Here is a 19,440-nt window from a genome sequence, read left to right on the forward strand (position 1 = left end):
TATTACTATTCCGATTTTTGTTCTTTGTTTACCCTAGGTGCCATAGGCTTTTCATGCGCGTTTTCCGGTTTTGGTTAGTCTTTTTTTTTGACGCGCGAAAAAAGCTTCTGGAAAGGAGCGCTGTTCCTTTAATAGAAGGCGGCTGCTGACCAGTCAATGTCTCAAGAGGGTCGCAGGCTCAAGTATTTTCAAAAATCATTGATTGTAGGTGGTTTTTAAGTTGTTTTAGTTAGCTGTAGGTGGTTTTATGCGGTTGTAAGTGGTTTTAGGTAGGTCATTCCATGTTTTAGTACTTACGTTTCTGGAGACCGTGTCCGGCTGCAGGGAAGTTAGTCCGTTTTCAACTTGTTTTCTGTCCCCAGGATCTTAAAATCTACTTGAAAATGCATTTCAAAACTTTCAAAACAAGTCCCCTTCCACTCAGCGTGGTGAAGAGAGGGCTCTCGGGAAATTTTGTGATCCTCTCGTTTTAAAATACGACATCTGTCTTATTATACAGGAACATCGTCTAGTGAATTTTTTTGTATATTTAGAAATTTCTCAAAACCTATTCGCTCGTGCAATAGATATGGCTTGCAAATAGCAAGGAACGGCAATATTAGCGGTGTCTTGGTGAATTCCCGTATAATGAGACAAAGTTGCAAGGTAAGCTACACAGAGTTGCAGCTTCCTCAAATTGTTATCGCACAACCACTTGTAAACGTAATACTTTTCACACGAAATTGTCAGTACGATTCCATCCATATAGATTGTAATTACAAAGCCGATAACAGCGCTGTGTTGACTTTTTTTATATGTATCGTCTAGCTAAAAGCTTTGATTGAGTGGGCTAGCTCACAGGAGATGTTATGCTAAAACGCAGACTGCAGACTGCAAACTGTGCGGACCCCGCAGACCGTGCGGACCGTACAGACCGTACAGCCGTGCAGACCGCGCTTTGTTGGCTCCAGAATTTCGACTGTTTCATTTCGCGAGACACTGACAAATTCATTCATGACCTATCACGCAATCGACTTCGATAAGTATCCAATTTTACAGTATTATGCGGTTATTTTCAGCTTGAGAAAAAAATGACGTTTTCTCGCTTATGAAATTTTATTTTACGCCTCAGTGGACGTGAAATGAAAGTAAAAAAATTTGATTTATTTTTATGAGTAATAGTTTGTCATGTGTGCGCCAAGTTCTTGCTTATGGGAGACAAGAAGGAAAGCGGAATAGTGAAAAATTGCGGAAACTCCATTCCAAATGAAAAGTTGGTTGCACGCTACTTCCTCAAATAATTGTAAGATAATGTTTTCCTGTTCTTTGGTTTCTATCTAGAGGGAGCCTGGAACTCAACAGGCTCACCCAAGCAAGGGGATCAATTTTAGCCGGCCGCGCGCAAATATCCCGCGCAAAATTTTAAACAAAAACAAGAGTAGCAACCGCTGTTACGCTAACTATGCCAAGAAAATTAAACGTTCATAAAAAGTAGAGAAAGGAAACTCGACACTCTTCGAGCACAAAGCTTATTCAATGACGGTTATTTACCATTTTGTTTTAAGCTATTATTGGATTTTATGTAAGTTTACAACTCTTAGAGGGCAAGTTGATTCTGAAATCCTAGAACAACATGCACAGACATTTGGGCATTGCGTTTAACATGCTAATAATGGCTATGTATTTTGTAGGTCTCAAGTGATGGCACCAAAAAGCGGTTACATGAAAATCTCTGGTGATAAAGATGAAAAAGTCAGTTTTGTATCTTCACTTTTTTTTCGTTGGATGAACGAAGTCCTTAAAAAGGGCAGTCAAAGACCTTTGGATCAAAATGACTTTTTACCCTTGTCAGACGAGAACTCTGGCCGTTTTGTCACCGACAAGCTTCGAAAAAGCTGGGAAAGCGAGAAACATCATTGCAAGACGAATGGGAAAAGGCCCAAACTTTGGAAAAGCGTGTTTTATATGCTTTCTGCCAAAGATGTTATCATCATTTTGATGGGGAATATATTGTGCACAACTTCTCGCCTTCTCTTTCCACTGTTCCTCGGGTATCTTGTTTCTAAGCTTATGTCAACTGAGGCAGAGAATACTTATCGGCTCTACGCCTGCGCATTAGCTATGTGTCTCAATGGTTTGATCGGTTGTCTTGGTATGCACCAGGATAGCTACAGATGTGAAATATTGGGGATCAAAATAGGAAGCGCCCTGAGGGGACTGGTGTACCAAAAGGTAGGAACGATCCTAAAGAGTATTCTATGCACTTGTGATAGACTCATATAATACCCTAAACACACCAAACTAAGCCGAAAAAACACCTTTATCTATCCGATCCAGAAATAATTTTTCCAGAAATCTGATCGATTGTAATCAGCTTATGCCATATGGAGACCCTGAAGGAGAGGGTAATTGAACATCATTGCTGGTGCTTCTGCGAGAGCAAGCAATCCCGCTTACCAAAAAAAAGAATCGAAGAAACAAACAATTATGTAGCCTGCAGTTAACGGGGAAGTAGAAAGAAACCTTAACGCATAAGGCCACGCTTCTTAGCGAGATTCAAAATGGCGCCTTAGTTGTGGCTTTTTTTCACTTTTCAAGATAATTTGTTAGAGGTTTGTTTACTCTCGTCTCGAAACGTAGGAACGGATGTCTTTATGCCGTAGATTAAAATCATATGGTTTATGGAACATACTTCTCTAATGTCTAATCTGTGCTCTCTTTCAGAAACTTCTACTCAGCAAGCAGACGCTACTGAAATTCACTGCAGGACGTTTACTCGACCTGATATCCAATGATGTTAAAAGAATGGAAGAAGAGACAGTCAAGTTTTTTGTCGCAGCCGTTTTCGCAGTCCCTGCTTATGTAGGGACAATATTCCTTATCTACAATTTGATTGGCTGGCAGGCTGTTATGGGTGTGTTCCTTCTGTGTGTTCTTATGCCGTACTTTGCCGTTTTGTCCTATGTTAATGCTAAGCTGCGCTTGCGCACAGCTACAGTGTCCGATCAGCGAATCTCCCAAATGAATCAAGTAGTTTCCGGGATCCGCGCGGTCAAAACGCATGCGTGGGAGGACGAATATAGACGAAAGATAAAACATGTAAGAAGGTAAGGTAAATTGTCAGTTTTCATCAGTAGTAGGCTAAAACAACTATCTTTATTCATCCCCTTGATTGTTGACCTAAATTATTCAAAATCCACAAATATGTTTTGTCTCCACTGAGAGCTTTATTAGCTAAGCAGTTCAAACAAAAACAAAATGTCTCATGTAACCCATTTCATAACCATAGGACTGGCCGGTTAGTCAATAAATATCAGTATCTACTGAGTAGAAAGTGTTAAAAGTGCACTCTGATTGGCTACTCAAACTCCGAATATCCTTTGCAATTCATCTTCGAGCGACTCGTTCGGGATTTGCATCCGAAAATGTTGTAATCGTTTTTACTTCAGTGTCGGTGAAAAAGGGTGGTTATCACCTCCACTTCGGAGCATAATCGTTCATTATCATAGGTAGAACATCTCATTGAGTCTAACTTGACTTCATTTGGTATTATTTTTCATACACTGTCGTGGGTTCGCAAAAGACGCACTTTCACAAAGAAGTGAACGATGAGGAAGGGTGCGCTTGCTGCCCGCTCACCTCCTTTATATTTCAAATTAGAGAGAACACAGAGGACGAATTGGTTCGACAGAATGCCCACATAACTCACAAACAACTTTTATCTGCAGAAATGAAATCAGCGTCATTTCGAAGAGGACAGCCATTCAGTCAAGTATTGATGCCTTGTTATACAGTGCAACGCCACTGGCCACTCTGGTGTCAGTAATTATTATGGTGCTTACAGGCCAGACCCTCACGCCCGCCAATGTTTTCATGCTGCTGTCGTTTATGGGTGTTATAAAATTTAGTGGTATGTTGAATATGACATCAGGATTAATGGTAACGTATGACGCCTACGTTTCGCTCGGAAGAATCGAAGAATTCCTTCTTCTGGAAAATCTGTTGCAAGCCTCGGAGAGTGATTTAAGCAACGAGCCTCAACAAAAAGCGAAAAGTACCGCAACTTACCTAAGTCGCAGTTACTTGAAAAAAGAAGAGGAAAATACGGAGAAAGTTTCCCTCTCTCGTGAATCAAGAGAATTAGGGCCTACTATATTATGTGTGTCAAATTTAAGCTACGCAAAAACGCATCATGAAGAGGAATTTATTCTTGAGGATATCAACTTCTTTGCACCTTCAAAGAGTTTAACAGTCATCACCGGACCGGTTGGAAGTGGTAAGTCTACTCTGCTCTCAGCGATCGCTGGTGAAATTTGGAACACCAGTGGGACGATTGATTATCAAGGGTCTGTCATTTACTTGCCTCAGACTGCTTGGGTGTTCTCGGGAACGATAAAAGAAAACATTCTGTTTGGTCAACCCTACAAGGAGTCCAAGTACGAAAGAATAATCGACGTCTGTGCTCTGAAAGAAGACTTTCAGCGGTTACCTGATGGTGACCAAACAGTCGTTGGAGAACGCGGAGAGGTTCTGAGTGGAGGACAACAGGCGAGAGTAAGTTTAGCTCGTGCAGTTTATTCTGACGGAGATATTTATCTACTGGATGATCCACTGAGTGCTGTCGATGTTAAAGTTGGCCAACACATCTTTAACAAGTGCATCAAAGATCTACTGGGCGATAAAATCGTTCTGTTTGCCTCTCATCAGCAACAGCACATGGAAAACGCTGATGAAGTGATTGTGTTGTACAAAGGACGTGTCCTCGACAAGGGACGCTTTACTGAGCTGCAAGAAAAAGGTGTAATCAATTCAACTGTTGACCCGCTCTATAAAGCAGCTCTGAAGGACAAAACGGACTCATCTGAGCCGTTCTGCTGGGAAGATAAAGAGGAAGACAATGATGCTGAAAAGTGCCAGAAAATACATTCTCTGCCCAATGAAGCGAAGAGTTTGAAGATAGCAAGGGAGGATCGTTCAATCGGAGTTGTGACATCCAAGCTTTATTGGGACTATTTCAGAAGTGGAGCACATCCTTTGATGCTAACTGGAATGGTTGGTTTAAGTCTCATTACTCAAGGTAAACTTATTGTTAGACTGAGCTACAAACCTTGGGTCAGACCTTGTTTCTATATTTCGTTTCTTCTATTCTTTTATTCTGTTTCGTGCAAATCGTTTCACAATGGCTATGCTTTTAACCAAGAATAAAAGTTCTTTTTAGATTAGCAGGTAGCATTGAGAGACACTGCGCAAACTTCTGACCATGTTCCCGATATCTCACTTGCTCGTACAAGCGCGAGGCAAGCGCGAGTGAATGGCGAGTTACGCGCGAAAGGAAGAGCTGGTGTTTTTCTCCTCGCGTTTGCCTTACACTTGCCTCCGCTTGCATGAAAAGGTCGAATAACCACTCGCTCTACAGACTAACTTTCTGAGACCAAAAGCAGTTTTTTAATAATATTTATGTGTGACATGGTTGACTGCCTCATATATTCTGTGACGTTGTGGTGCTTGCATAAACATCTCCAAGACGTTAACGGTAGAAGGTAATCCAGGCGAGTTGTGTCTAGGCCCAATAAATCTTACAATGTTCAACTGAGCGATCATACAAAAGTACATTTCAACCACTGCATTTTAATGGTATTTCTTTCAGCCATCATAGTTGCTCCAGACTTGTGGCTTTCGTTTCTTGCAAGGCTAAACCAAGAGGATCAGAAGAACAAGACTTATCTATCTGTCTTCGCCTGTCTGGTTGGCGCGTGTTTTATATTTACTATCGTTCGGGCTTACGGATTCTTCCTTGTTTGTCTGAAGTGCGCCGAACATCTTCACGATAAAATGGTTGTGGCCATTTTACAAGCACCTGTCCTGTTCTTTGATTCTAATCCAGTGGGAAGAATCCTAAATCGTTTCTCCAATGATATTGGCTGCGTAGATGAGATGTTGCCCAAAACATTCCTGGCGGCAATGCAGATGCTCTTGGTGATATTTGGCCAAATTCTGGTAACAGTTGTCACAAATGTTTGGCTGATGTTTCTTGTTGTTCCAATTTCCATGTTGGTCGTTTTTCTATCCAATTATTACTTGAAGACTGCCAGAGAACTAAAGAGGTTAGAGTCGATATCCCGAAGCCCAGTGTTCGCTCATTTTTCGGAGACCCTGATAGGACTGGACACGATTCGTACGAGAGGAAGACAGACAGATTTTGTGGATGCACTCTACAGGTATGTCAAAGACATTGATTAAGTTTGTGGTGCCAGAGCCGATAAATGCACAGGTCAATAGTGACTTATAGTCGCTCGTTTTCTGTGAGCTATTTCTTTAAATTTGCCGGCAATACGCGAAATGGCATCACGTGTCTTTTGTAATCCTATCCGGTACGTGCTGAGACACTGGTCAGCAAGTGGACCTTTCGGTACGAGGCACGGTAGCGAAACGAAGCTATCCGAAAGAGGCACGAGGGTTTACTACCAGTTGTGAGACTACAGTAATTGTTCTGTGCGGTTTTCATCCTTCTGATAGGGTTTCAACAGTCGCATAATATGAACCGTCAATCAACAAGATCGCGTGACGTAGAAATTTCACAATTAGTCGAAACTATAACAAATGTATGAAACGTATAAGCGATGTTAGTTTCTTTTTCTAATTTTGTCACAGTTTTGATCAATTGGTAAGAGAACGTCATGTCGTGCAATTCTGCCTTTAATAATACTCGTGAAAAAAAGCCAGACTCCCGCCTCGCAGTCGTCCCCTTTTGTTAATCACTCGTATGATTACTGGCCGAATTGAACTCCACTCAGTTCTATTACCATTATGAGTTTAATTAACAGGAGATACAGACGAGTGGCACTCGTCTTCTCCTTCTGATAAATGTTATACTTAGCATACAAGATGGAGTTGTGATAGTGAACAATTAAGAACTGGTCTGTTTTTGGCGAATTTACTATTTTTAATGGAAAAGTATCCATATCGTCAAGAAACTCGGCTCTAGCGGCTCTCACTTCATCTGGACGAATGGAGCATACCAAAGAATGAGATGTGGTTACGGAAATGATCTTTCGGATACTTAGCAAGAAGCTTACGGATGTTCCTTGGAGAGTAACATCTTTTTGAGGGGAAGGGGTGTCGGGCGAAATTTATTGAAGGGCTCCGTTACATTGTCAGGCCAAAGGAGACACTGGTCTCACTTCAGTGTACAGACCCGATGTAATGTCTTTGAGATTTTTTTGGAGTGATTGTCGTAAGGAAAATATTATTTTATAATAACAAGCCAATCAAAACAAAAGAAAAGATCACAAGTAGTGACAGAGGACTTAACTCAAAAACAAGGAAACGGCACTAAACGCTGACAAACGCGTTCGACCAATAGGCGGTTGGTTTTGCGCAAGTTTGCCGGACCAATCACCAATCGAAGTAATTATCAAGCCGATACTACTCGGTTTATTTTTGACAGTCAACTAAAAAATCACTCCATTATTAAAACTTATTGTGATAAAAACTTGTCCCCTCAGATATCAAGATGTTCATAATCAGGCGTACATTATGGTGATGGCCAGCGGTAGGTGGCTCGGTACACGTCTGGATTGTCTCGCTTCCTTGTTAGTCGGTGCATTTGCTGTGGCTGCAATCTTGGTATCTCAAGATGCCGGTAAGCTCAAGATTCTTAGTAACATTTTTGAGTCTTTTTATGTAAAGTAAGAATCTGTATAGTCGTGTATTAACACAGCATGAAAAACTGAATAATAAAGTAAGTGTGACTATACGTGCTCTCTCATGAACGGGTGGTTTCTAAACACGACAGAAACGTGAGAGTCAACTCGGGTGGCTTAAGTGCAGAGCAAACTTTCAAGCGTCTTCTATGATTCAAAACAGGAAACTTGTGCTGATAACTCCTCTGCACCTACTTAGCTTGGAGTCAAAACAACGACGTAAAAAAGATGCCTTATTTGGTACTTCCCATTAAGTGACTGCCTGGACAAGGCTAGGTAACCTAGCCTTGTAAAGCTTTCGTTATATGTTTTGAGTTATCGAGAAAAAACAGGTCCGGAATTTATAGACTTAAGTTCTAATTTTCTTTTCAGCTTACGCTGGTCTCGCTCTTGTTTACGTCATCCAAACTCTGAACGCGACTCAATACGCTGTTAGAAAAACGTCTGAAGTTGAAAACTACATGACGTCAGTTGAGCGAGTTATGACCTACACCCAACTCGATCAGGAGCCTGGATACGAAGAAGAACGAACACCGCCAAAAGACTGGCCTCGGAGAGGAAGTATTGTGTTGAGAGATGTATCATTGACGTACTATCCGATGGGACCTCAAGTGCTGAAGAACATCAATCTTAGCATCAAAGGAGGAGCAAAGATTGGAGTTGCCGGCCGTACGGGAGCTGGGAAGTCATCTTTTGTAGCAGCTCTCATGTGCATGCCTGATGCTGATGGAGAGATAGTCATCGACGACGTTCCAATTAAAGAGATAGGCCTCCAACAAGCTCGACGAGGTATCTCAGTTCTTGGCCAAAGTCCTGTTCTTTTTAGCGGATCTTTAAGGAAAAATCTCGATATTTTAGACAAGTTTCGAGACGCTGAATTATGGGAGGCTTTAGAGGATGTGCAACTGAAAGATTTTGTCGGGAGGCTTGAGGCCAAGCTGGATCACGAACTGCTGGAACATGGTGCTAATGTGAGTGTTGGAGAGCGGCAGTTAATTTGCTTGGCTCGTGTGCTGCTACAGCGAAGTAAAATCGTCGTCTTGGACGAGCCAACTGCGCATGTTGACCCAGACACAGAGCAGACGATTTGGAATGTAGTGCGGGACAAACTGAAGGAGTCGACTGTCATCACTATAGCTCACCGTTTGAACACGATAAAAGACTGCGAGAAGATTTTGGTCTTGAAAGATGGAAAAGTTAAAGGGTTTGACAATTTTGACTCAATAATGAACATTAAGTGAGATGCGATCTTAGGTTGAAATACCTCGAATGTCACGCAGGTCTGATCCTGCAGAGCTAAAAAAATTTACAGTTTATAATCTTTTCTAGAGCTGGCATTTGATGTTATTGTTCGGCTTTGGCTCCTTTATACTCTTATGCATCTTTAAAATCTCTCTCGCTGTCATGTTTCGCGGTGTCACGCATCGTCCAATTTTCCCTGGTTCTGTTTAGTATTAGATCACAGACGAAGTCATAATGTGGTAAGAACAGCAAAACGGTACACTAGGCGCAGGCGTGTCACTGATGTTCCAACTGCTTTATGACGTCCTCTGTGATATATTAATGAACAGACCCACCGTGGCATAGATTACATTTGTTTTATGTAATAGACAAAGCTAATTTTTTTTTCATGTGGACGTCACTTATCCGTCTGTCCCCCAACTGATCATAATTAAAAGACCAATGGAGATGCCCCGGGAACGACTTACGAGCGCCACTTACCACCCAACACAATGCGCACAAGAAACAAGATAACAGTTTATTCAGAAATAGGAAACTGTTTAGCAGCCTAGCTATGTCCAGATTTAGGGTCCGATATCAGAGAGTAACAGGTTGTTATGTTAACATTCACTTTGGGTATAAATTTAGATCTCCTCGGATGAGCATGTCAGCATTCACGTTAGGGAAAGAATAAGAGGAGATGCAGGTCTACGTGATGCGGCACAGATTTTTTAAAGTCCATATAAGATAAACAATAACTCTAATATATAGATTTAGCCAAGCCTAAAAGCGGAGCTCTCGTCAATTTATTTTCCAGCCCTTCATTATTCTGAGTAAAAACTGTAATAAAACTCCTTAGCACTAGCTGTAGAAGAGTTTCTTCCAGGGAAAATAGGGACCAGTCCGGGGGTTGGGGACGGGGGAACCATTGACGAAGTCTGGAACATGGGGATGATGTTCTCACAACTTGCAAGGCGATCAACACGCATGCTAGTCAGCGGTATCTTCAAACAGCTTAGGTCTTTTCTTTCATTCCTGATGTTTTGAGCAAATTTTCGAAGATTAGGGAATGTTTTCTTCTTCAGATGAAGTGTATGATGTCAGCAACTTCGGTTTGGGAAATTGAGCCAAAATCGAAAGAAACGACGGTAAACTGCTTTACGTTAAGACGATTGGTCGATTGAAGAGTGAGGACAGTGAGTCAGTAAAACACCACGGCTGAATCGTACGGGCTTCTCTCATATCTTCTCTTGAAGTTGCCAGGTATGACTGCTTACCCCATCGTTTTTCCCTAACGTTTCAGCCTCCTCTGTTCAGCGTAGAAAATTGAAAAGAGAAATAATTTTCAACTCGTGTTTGAGCCTTCGAAATTTTGATGCACACCTCAAAAGCATAACAAATAAATTTCAAGTTTCTATTTATCCAGTTTAGGTTAGTGAGGTAAAATTGAATAAAAAAAAAGTAATAGGACGACAGGTTCAAGAAATTTTCACAACCAATTCATAAGGTTAACCTACCTAGAACAATCACCTTCGTGTACAAATTAGACCAGGTTTGTACTGATAATGCGCAAAAGAACTATCTGTGGTAAGAGGGCAGGCTTTCCTTCTTTCATTCAAAGATATACTGAGGTTATCATCTTTCCACAAGCTCAGTGGAAAGTGAGAGTGAATGAAACCGATAGTGACTATGTTATTTGAATAAATATCCAGAGGGGGCTAAAAAGTAAGATATGGTCTGCACAGCCCTCTTGTTTTTATTTTTTAAACTATAAAGCTGAGGCGTACATATTCTTGCTTTGTTCATTATGTGGACGCCAATTAATTTAACTTTCATGCGTTAAAATACAAAAAATGTTCTCTTCATCTATGTGCCCTAAACATTACGGGGGAGGAGGCAGGTCAAAGTAGAAACATGAATCATAATAACAGGGCCCCCATTAATTTCAGTCCTAATTAAAGGAGGATCCTTGCTTCTCCAGATTTCCACCCTTTAAAACTCACATATCTTGTGACTAATTCCTTATATTAGTGTTTAGTTTGGGTATGAGCATTGGAAAGAAACAGAATGCATTAATAAAAGCTTGAGCGAGAGTATTTAATGCAATCTAAATAATAATATTACATGTTACAAAGTGGTAACTTACACAGCAAAATTATGTAATCACACAATTCCAAACAAAAGAAGTCAGGTTATCACTTGCTCCAACTTCGAGGGCTTAAGGAACAGAGAAATAGATATGGCAAACAGTTACAATTAATACAAAGTTGAAAGTTTGAGAGCTAAAAGATATCCTTTACAATCATCACGCCCTATGCATCCTAGCAAAGAAAGGGTCAATTACCACCATAACTTCTCTCAAATGTTCATGCTTACAGGAAATCGTTAATTTTTGTCAGTAGGTAGTACTATACTTACAATAGTTCTACTGACACGAATGCATTTTTCTAAAGTTATCTCATAGTACTGAGGTCAAGAAAGTTCCTGCGTGGGGACTGACATTTCAATTACCTCAGCAAACTGTAATCATCAGAATTGCAAGCCAAAGACGTATTTATAAAGTGCTCAAGTTTCCAAATTAGTCACCTAATTGTCACAGTGGAGTTCACTTCTTTTGGAGGCTATCGTCAGCTTGATCATCCTGTTACATGTGAAACATCAAATGTTACTGACATAATCAAATAATTACCTGAATTAAAAGTTATATATTTTGAATAACCTGCTTCCTTGAATTGTGCTCCAGAAATAGTAAATGGTATTGAAGAGAAAGGAAGAAAGTTCTTAAAATATTCTATGTTAAATAAAACTTTGTTACGAATGTTAATTGCGACGGCAATCAAAACATCTGTGAAACCATAATAACAATTACCTTTCCATGTAAACAAACCATAATGAAGCATGACATAATCTCACCCAGTTTGAATGTAGAATCCAAAATCTAATTACCGTAAAGCCCCGCAGATAAGCCGCACCCTGAATTTAGCAGTTCAAATTTTGGAAAAAAGTCTTTTAAAAGAAATCAAAAGAAATCCAAAGTCGAGTCTTAAGAAGTCTTCTTCATCCACTGTTCATCGAACGTGAACTCACCATCAACATTGCAACGGAAAACACTTCAAGTCTTACCCACAATTTTAGAAATTTAATATAATGAACGTCGTTTCTACCAACTTTGACATATGATTGATCTTTTTCTGGTATTTGTTGATAGGAATTTCTTCATTCAACACAGTTTTTCCATAGAATTTTGCATTACAACAAGAACATGGGCGCAACAGTCGAAGCTTAGTAACCAGGCATTAGATCGGACGCGAACATCGGACACCTTTTTCAAATGTTCCCGCAGATAAGCCGCACCCCCAATTTCCTCATGGGGACTCAGAATTGTTTCTTTGTCCCACGCTCGTGACAAGACGAAAAAACATCTTTCTTAATTCATTACCGAGCTCATAACTTACCATCTCTACTATTTCTATCTAAAAATAGTACGCTATGGACATTGCTGATCCTAGCAGTATGCAGGACGCGTGTCATATGAACTTCGTAATAGACCTAGCCCACCGTAGAGTCTCTGTGGCACAGTGGTAGAGTATCGCTGCGCAAATCCGAAAGTCTGAGATTCGATTCTTCATGGGGACTCAGAATTTCTTCTTTGTCCCACGCTAGTGACAAGACGAAAAAACATCTTTCTTAATCACATAAATTGTATGGCAGATAGTAAAGAGAATTACTCATGAAATCTTGAAAGTTAAAGGGTTATGTAATCATATGTACCAGAAAGACAGCAAATAGATGTAACATACTCCAGTAAAGTGTTCTTATGTACAATGAAGTTTCAAACTCATTGAAATTCAGTTGACGTCATGATTCAGATTTTAGTGTAAGAAATGTTTAATATCTCTTTACATGGATGAAAACAGTGGAAACCGGACTCCCTAAGGTGGCGCCGTCTTTTTGCTCGCAAATGAATCCGTTATACTGGAAGTACGTGGATCTCAATACGAAGGTCAAAGGGTCAGCGATCTGTGCAGACATTAGCGTGGTGCGGTCTGCAAGGCAAGGGTCATTCTCGATCTTCTGAGGTGCGGCTTGTACAGCGGCGTCGATAGGAACGTTGGTAAACAGCGACTCTACGTCGAAAGATACCATGATCTCGTTGTCTAGGGTCGTCGCATTGCTGACGGTGGATACGAAGCGAGCTGAATTGGTTACCGTTTACTCTGAGTTTCCTGTTAAAGGAGACAAGATGTTGGCTAAGTAAGCGGATAAATCATATGCAAAGGTGCTTACGTCTTCTCGTCTTCTTTGAGGCTTTTAAGTGCATCTCGCGTCTCTTTCGTGATGTTAGGCTCTGGTGGTTCTGCCTGTTAAAGGATACCGTTAACAGCTCTTCTGACAGTATCTGCTTGTTCGGTGTCGAGTTGTCTTACGGCTGCTTCGACCTTGGCGATGATCTCTGTGGCAGGAATATTCGCAGGAGTTACGGCGAAGTTCAGTCCTTTCTTCAGTAGGGCTTTCTCGGCATCGCTAAGGGACCTAGAAGAAGTTAATAACCCAGTTAGTTTTGTCAACATACGGTGTATCAACCGCTGACACAGCCGCCGGTATCCACGTGTAGCCAGGTTACGTGGATGATACCCTTACCATCTTGATTCGCGGAAACGTGTATGACTTCTTACAGCATCTAAACAACCAGCAGCCTTCCATCCGCTTCACCATGGACTGACAGAGAATGACAAAAAACTCGCCTTCCTAGACACCGAGGTTTTAAGAGAACCCGACGGCCGCCTCACCACCAGCGTATACAGGAGGCCCGTGCACACCGATCAATACCTAGCGTATGATTCACACCACCCTCAATCAATAAAACGCGGTATTGTTAACTGCCTTTACGAGCGCGCCAAACGTCTCGTAACAAAACCCTCTAACATCTCCAAGGAGAAAAAAAAAACTGTCATCTGTACTGGTTTCTAATGATTATCCTTTTTTCTTTCTTGCCGGAACTTACCAAGACCGGAAAACCAAGCAACAGTGCCGAACAAGCCAACGAGTTCAAAGCTACTGCGGTTTTACCTTATGTCAAAGGTCTGTCCGAACAGCTTCGCCGTTGCTTACAGCAACAACAAGGCGTACGCGCTGTTTTCAAGTCGGAGACTGCGCTAAGATCTCAGCTAGTACGACCCAAAGACGCTGCCGACCCAGCTAAAAAAGATGGCGTATTTTGCAGGATTCCCTGTGAATGCGGCAAGGTGTACATCGGAGAGACCGGAAGACCCATGCAAGACAGAATTAAGGAGCACGATCGAGACATCCGACTCGCCCGTACCGAGACCTCCGCCGTTTCAGAGCATGCCCACAACACTGGACACAAGCCACTCTGGAACGAAATAAAGTTTCTGGATCGTGACCCTTATTACTACATGCGCAGGGTCAAAGAGGGAATTGATGTAAGACTTCACCCTGACAACATCAACAGGGATAGTGGAATAGAAATTCCAGAAGCGTGGATGCCCACGATCAAAAAACACAACAACAAGAGAGCCGAGAGAGCAAATCACTGAGTGAAACAGTAAGGTCCGAAATGCACCAATCAGAGCAGTTGAAAAAAACAGCTAATCACAGCAGAGCATCATGCTTTATAAGATCACGCATGACCAATCGACCTCATCGCCTGAAGAAGACTAGCAGTATCAGTAGGAGTCGAACGTCGCAATCTACATCACACGTGACTACATCGTGAGACAAACGGAAAACTAATTAGCTTTTATTGTTATTCACCACGATGAATAACCGCAGCCTTTTTTACGAAATTAAGCATATATAGTTTGACAAAATCTTATGGAAATTTTAAAATGCGCTTCACTTGTGTTACATATACGGATCTGTCTTTCTTAATTACTGATGAAATTCCGAGAGTGTGACTCAATTAATTCAAAAGCAAATATCCAAGCAGGTTTCAGAAATGGTTAACGAATTGTAAACTGATAATGTGTGAACAAAACTCCCTAAAATTATGATGCCGAAACGAACTTATCGTTCATAATCACGTATGAAATTCGAAGATTGTACCTCAAGGAATTCAACAGAAAATATCCATGAAGGTTACAGAAAAGGACTCTCAAAAACTCGAATTCGACAACTGTAAATAACAATTATTTACGCTAACCATGTGATTACCTGCGTACTTGTGAGTTCAAATTGCTTATTGCTTGTTTAATTACACGATCACAACTCGGACGCTTCTTGAAAAATGTGATGACTATCAGTTTCAGAGATTGATTCTTCAGTTTCCAGCATTAGGAAAAAATTATCGTATCGCAAGCATGTTCATCATAACCCGAGCATTAAGTACGGCTTGAGATGTCGAGCGAAGATAAAGTGGCGCCATGTTTTGTGAGACAAACCATTTCTTGAACTTTGAACAAATCGAGTAGAAAGCATGAATACATCGCACTGAAAAGTACCGTGAGCAAACAATGAAGTTCACTCCTCCTGCAGTAGGATTAACTCCATTTTAATCGTAAGTTTGTTTGCACCACATATTTGCGCTCGGTAATTAAGTTCTCAGATGTTTGACGGGTTCTCACATGAGAATCATGAACATCGCTGACTCAATCTCGTTCATTATTTCAATTTTGGGAAAGACTATTACTTCGTTCTTAGGGTAAAACAAAAAATTTTTTTACAGAGCACGATTTCTCTAAATGAATAAAGTAAACCATGCGACAGCTAGCTGAAGAGAGAATGATGGAAACTTGCTCACGCCGTTCGCTATCATTTTAAAACTTTCCAGGAAAGAAATTATCCTTAAGATAACTTATCTTCCCTAAAGACCACGACTGTATTAAACATTCCAAAAGGTAGGACAAGAAATAATTTTAAGAATGCAAACACTTTGAATTGTTATTCGAGCGATGAACCGACGCGAGGGTTTTACAGCGGTGAATGTAAAAGTCATTGTTTTACCGAAACGTGATTTGAATTATACAATGAAGCTAGTATCAAACGAAGATTGGGAAAAACAAGGTTTGAATTTTTCTGGGCCTTAGCGCAAGAGAAAACCCAGATAAGACACGACTTACCTCCTCTTCTTTCTCGGATCCTTCGTAGTTCGCTTCTCTTTGTTGATGACCCTTTTTAGTCTGTTTTCTGGAAACCTTTTCTCCACAAACTTGAATTATAACAATTTCCTGCGGTTGATAAAGGTTTAGTTCTGCCGGTGTGTTGCTTTGCGAGCTAATTAAAAGTTGCAAAATACTGAGAATTACTGTTCAAATACAAGCTCAACTATTTTGATTTCCCGCTCAAAACGCATGTTGCTAATTATTTGCTTACGCGGCCTCACATCTATTAGGTAATTTAGTGTTAACAACTGAGTTGAAAACGTAAATTAGCCACCGTAAAGGGTAAAAAAGCTGACGTTTCGAGCGTTAGCCCTTCGTCAAAGCGACTCGATACGTTTTCAACTCAGTTGTTAACACTAACTTATCTGCTATACCCCGAGCTTTGTGTCACACATTTAGTTGTCCTGACAACTGAGCACGAGCACGTTGAATCGGAGGCTTATTCTGTAAGAGTTTGATACACATTATTTTCCTAACAGAGTTTTCTGTAGCATCGTTCCTCTTCATTTCCTCAAACCAATGTCGCCGCAATGGCCGGCAAGCGAACTTTTATGTAAGAGGCAAGGTTGAAGAGCAAAGCTTTCCGTATCCTCATCAACGGTAAGCCATGTTTTTACTTATTGGCCGTCTAAAAGAGATTCTAAAGTAACGTTTTGAGTTTTAGCCCTTCGTCAGAGCGAAGAAAATCACTTATAAATGTCAATCAAATTAAGAATAATTAACGTATCATACAGTTCCCAACACTCAAGCAAAACCACGAAATAATTTACAGTGATCATTTCACCATTAATTTGCGTTATTTTGTTGACGACAGCGCCTTCACCTTCACCTTCAGAATACTACTTTTAAATCCACGTATATCTCCCAGAGTCAATGTTAGTAGAACTTTTGGGCGAGTTTTTGTAAAAAAAAGTGGTCTATCATGACAAAACATGGCGTTTTTTGTCGTTTTCAGGCGACCTGTAAACCTGTTTCGAGCGGTAAACCCGTTATTCCCCGTGGGTAACCACTAAATACTGGTTCGACACGGTATCTTAAATTGCGAATTTACTGCGCCAAGGTTTTACGGATGTATACAAGCTGCACTCTGATGCCTGTTTCGTGACCAGATAACATGATAAGTTTATCATCATCAACATTTGGTTTAGTGAAGAGCCCTCGTCATGATGAAAATTATCGTCGCACGCATTTATCAAAGGGATGAATTAGCGCTTAAAGTTACGGGTCTCAAAGTGCTTGGTTTCTGTGTTTATAAATTGAATACACTTCACTCACAGAGTGCATCCCAACAAAAGGGAGTACAATGACATCTACGGTATGACGGGGAAACCTTAGGAAAAGCGGAGGGTGAGTTATAATCGCTCCCACGGAAAGCAGTGATACCTCTAGAGGCTGATGTCACTTTTGAGGAACATTTTTGTTTTAAATTATTTTTGTGCGGGGGAGTCCAGAATCAGTGCAAGTCAAGTTTAGTGCGATTAAAATTAAGGTCCAGTTTACTATACTCTCAGAGAACTTTGAGTAGGACTTCAGACTTTTAATGAATGATTTGTCAAACTTATTAAAACAAAAGAATCTATGACGAAGAACTATTTATATAAAACTAAAGTCGAAAATTTGAATATGAACTATTAATTAAAGTCCTGCTGCGGTCCATTCCTCATTGGAAGAAATTTCCAGACGACATTTCCAAATTATTTCTAGCCAAAAAAAAAAAGGAACGAATGTTTACCGCTCACACTACAACGGTCGTCAACGGCGGCAGACAGATTTGAATGGACCTTGATCATGTAATTACCAAGAGCTTAGTTAAACCGCCAAAAAATTGAAAGAGCATTGATGTTAGTTTTTTCACTAGCTCGGAGAATTCGTCTACTAAAAAACCAAGTAAATTTTTGGAATCGCATGATATTTCTAAACAAACGCTCTGATACTGTTAAGAGGTTTCAAGGAACCATTAAGTGGCACTGTGGAGAAAATTTCTGACTGCCGGGCATTTAGAAGCGTCGACAACCGAACAATATTACAACCTCGAAGAATTTGTCCACCAAAAGAGCAAGATAATTTTTGGAATCGCTTAACAATTCTAAGCAATCATCTGATATTCCTAAGAAGTTTGAAAGAACCTTAATTTCGGTGGAAATTCTGTGAGAAATTCTGACTGCCGGACATCACGTCTTCTTGAGAGGTCGTTATCAAAACATGGAACCTCCATCCATCTAAAACCACCTAAAACCACCTGAAACCACGTTCAGAATACTATTTTTATCCTTTTGAGGCATTTTTGTGACAATTTTGTTGACAAATACGCACGGGAAGTTGTTGTCTTGTTTTGCAGGTTCCCATCAATAGCGAAAACCAGCACTCTTTAAAATTAAGTCACTGTCTGCGACATTTGCCCATCCAACGGCTCGCATGAAAGTATTGGAAAAACAGAAAGAGGGAAAAACACAAAGAAAATTGTTAGCACAGGAGCAGCACCAAGGGCCTTAGGGCTTTTCGAGTAATACATAGACTACGTTTTCGAAGTCAGTGTTTTCGAGGTCTGCTTTTTTCAACGTCTGATAGAGGTCAACGGAACACCTAGTAGATAGTGGGAAATTTTGATGAGGTTGCGTAATATAACACCAGGGGTGAGGTGTTTCATTTATACGGACGCCCGCACGGTGTCAAGTCCAAACTTCACTCTCAAGGTGCATCCCAGCAAAAGGGAGTACAATGATATCTACGGTATGCAGGGAAACCTTAAGAAAAGCGGAGGGTGAGTTATAATCGCTCCCACGGAAAGCAGTGATACCTCTAGAGGCTTATGTCACTTTTGAGGAACATTTTTTGTTTTAAATTATTTTTATGCGGGGGAGTCCAGAATCAGTGCAAGTCAAGTTTAGTTCGATTGAAATTAAGGTCCAGTTTACTATACTCTTAGAATACTTTGAGTAGGACTTCAGACTTTCAACGAATGATTTGTCAAACTCATTAGAACGAAAGAATCTATAGCGCGGGACTATTCAGATAACAACTGAAGTCGAAAATTTCGATATGAACTATTAATTAAAGTCATGCTGCGGTCCATTCTTCATTGGAAGAAATTTCCAGACAACGTTTTCCAAATTATTTCTAGCCAAGTAAAAAGAGAAACGAGTGTTTTACGCTCACACTACAACGGTCGTCAACGGCGGCAGACAGATTTGAACGGACCTTGATCATGTTTTCACCAAAAGCTTCGTTAAACCGCCAAAAAATTGAAAGAGCATTGATGTCAGTTTTTTCATTAGCTCGGGGAATTTTTGAAATCGCATGGCTTTTATAAACAAACACTCTGATTCTCTTTAGAGGTTTCAAGAAAACATTTAGTGGCGCTGTGGAGAAAATTTCTGACTGCCGGGCATTTAGCGTTTACGTGACCGTGCCCGGCA

General features: G+C 40.6%; 2 protein-coding genes across 2 annotated transcripts; both read left to right on the forward strand.

Moving 5' to 3' along the window:
- Positions 1-1,680: 1,680 nt before the first annotated feature.
- LOC136279066 (ATP-binding cassette sub-family C member 4-like) lies at positions 1,681-8,977 on the forward strand. The gene is made up of 6 exons (XM_066162452.1): positions 1,681-2,211; positions 2,704-3,086; positions 3,708-5,056; positions 5,627-6,197; positions 7,485-7,621; positions 8,055-8,977. The coding sequence occupies exons 1-6, from the start codon at positions 1,681-1,683 to the stop codon at positions 8,921-8,923; spliced, it is 3,840 nt and encodes a 1,279-aa protein (XP_066018549.1). The 3' UTR covers positions 8,924-8,977.
- Positions 8,978-13,873: 4,896 nt separating this feature from the next.
- On the forward strand, positions 13,874-14,461 carry LOC136279018 (uncharacterized). The gene has a single exon (XM_066162355.1). The coding sequence runs from the start codon at positions 13,874-13,876 to the stop codon at positions 14,459-14,461; it is 588 nt and encodes a 195-aa protein (XP_066018452.1).
- The last annotated feature ends 4,979 nt before the right edge of the window (positions 14,462-19,440 follow it).

Source organism: Pocillopora verrucosa, chromosome 2 (assembly GCF_036669915.1).
Source record: "Pocillopora verrucosa isolate sample1 chromosome 2, ASM3666991v2, whole genome shotgun sequence".
Lineage (NCBI taxonomy): Eukaryota > Metazoa > Cnidaria > Anthozoa > Scleractinia > Pocilloporidae > Pocillopora > Pocillopora verrucosa.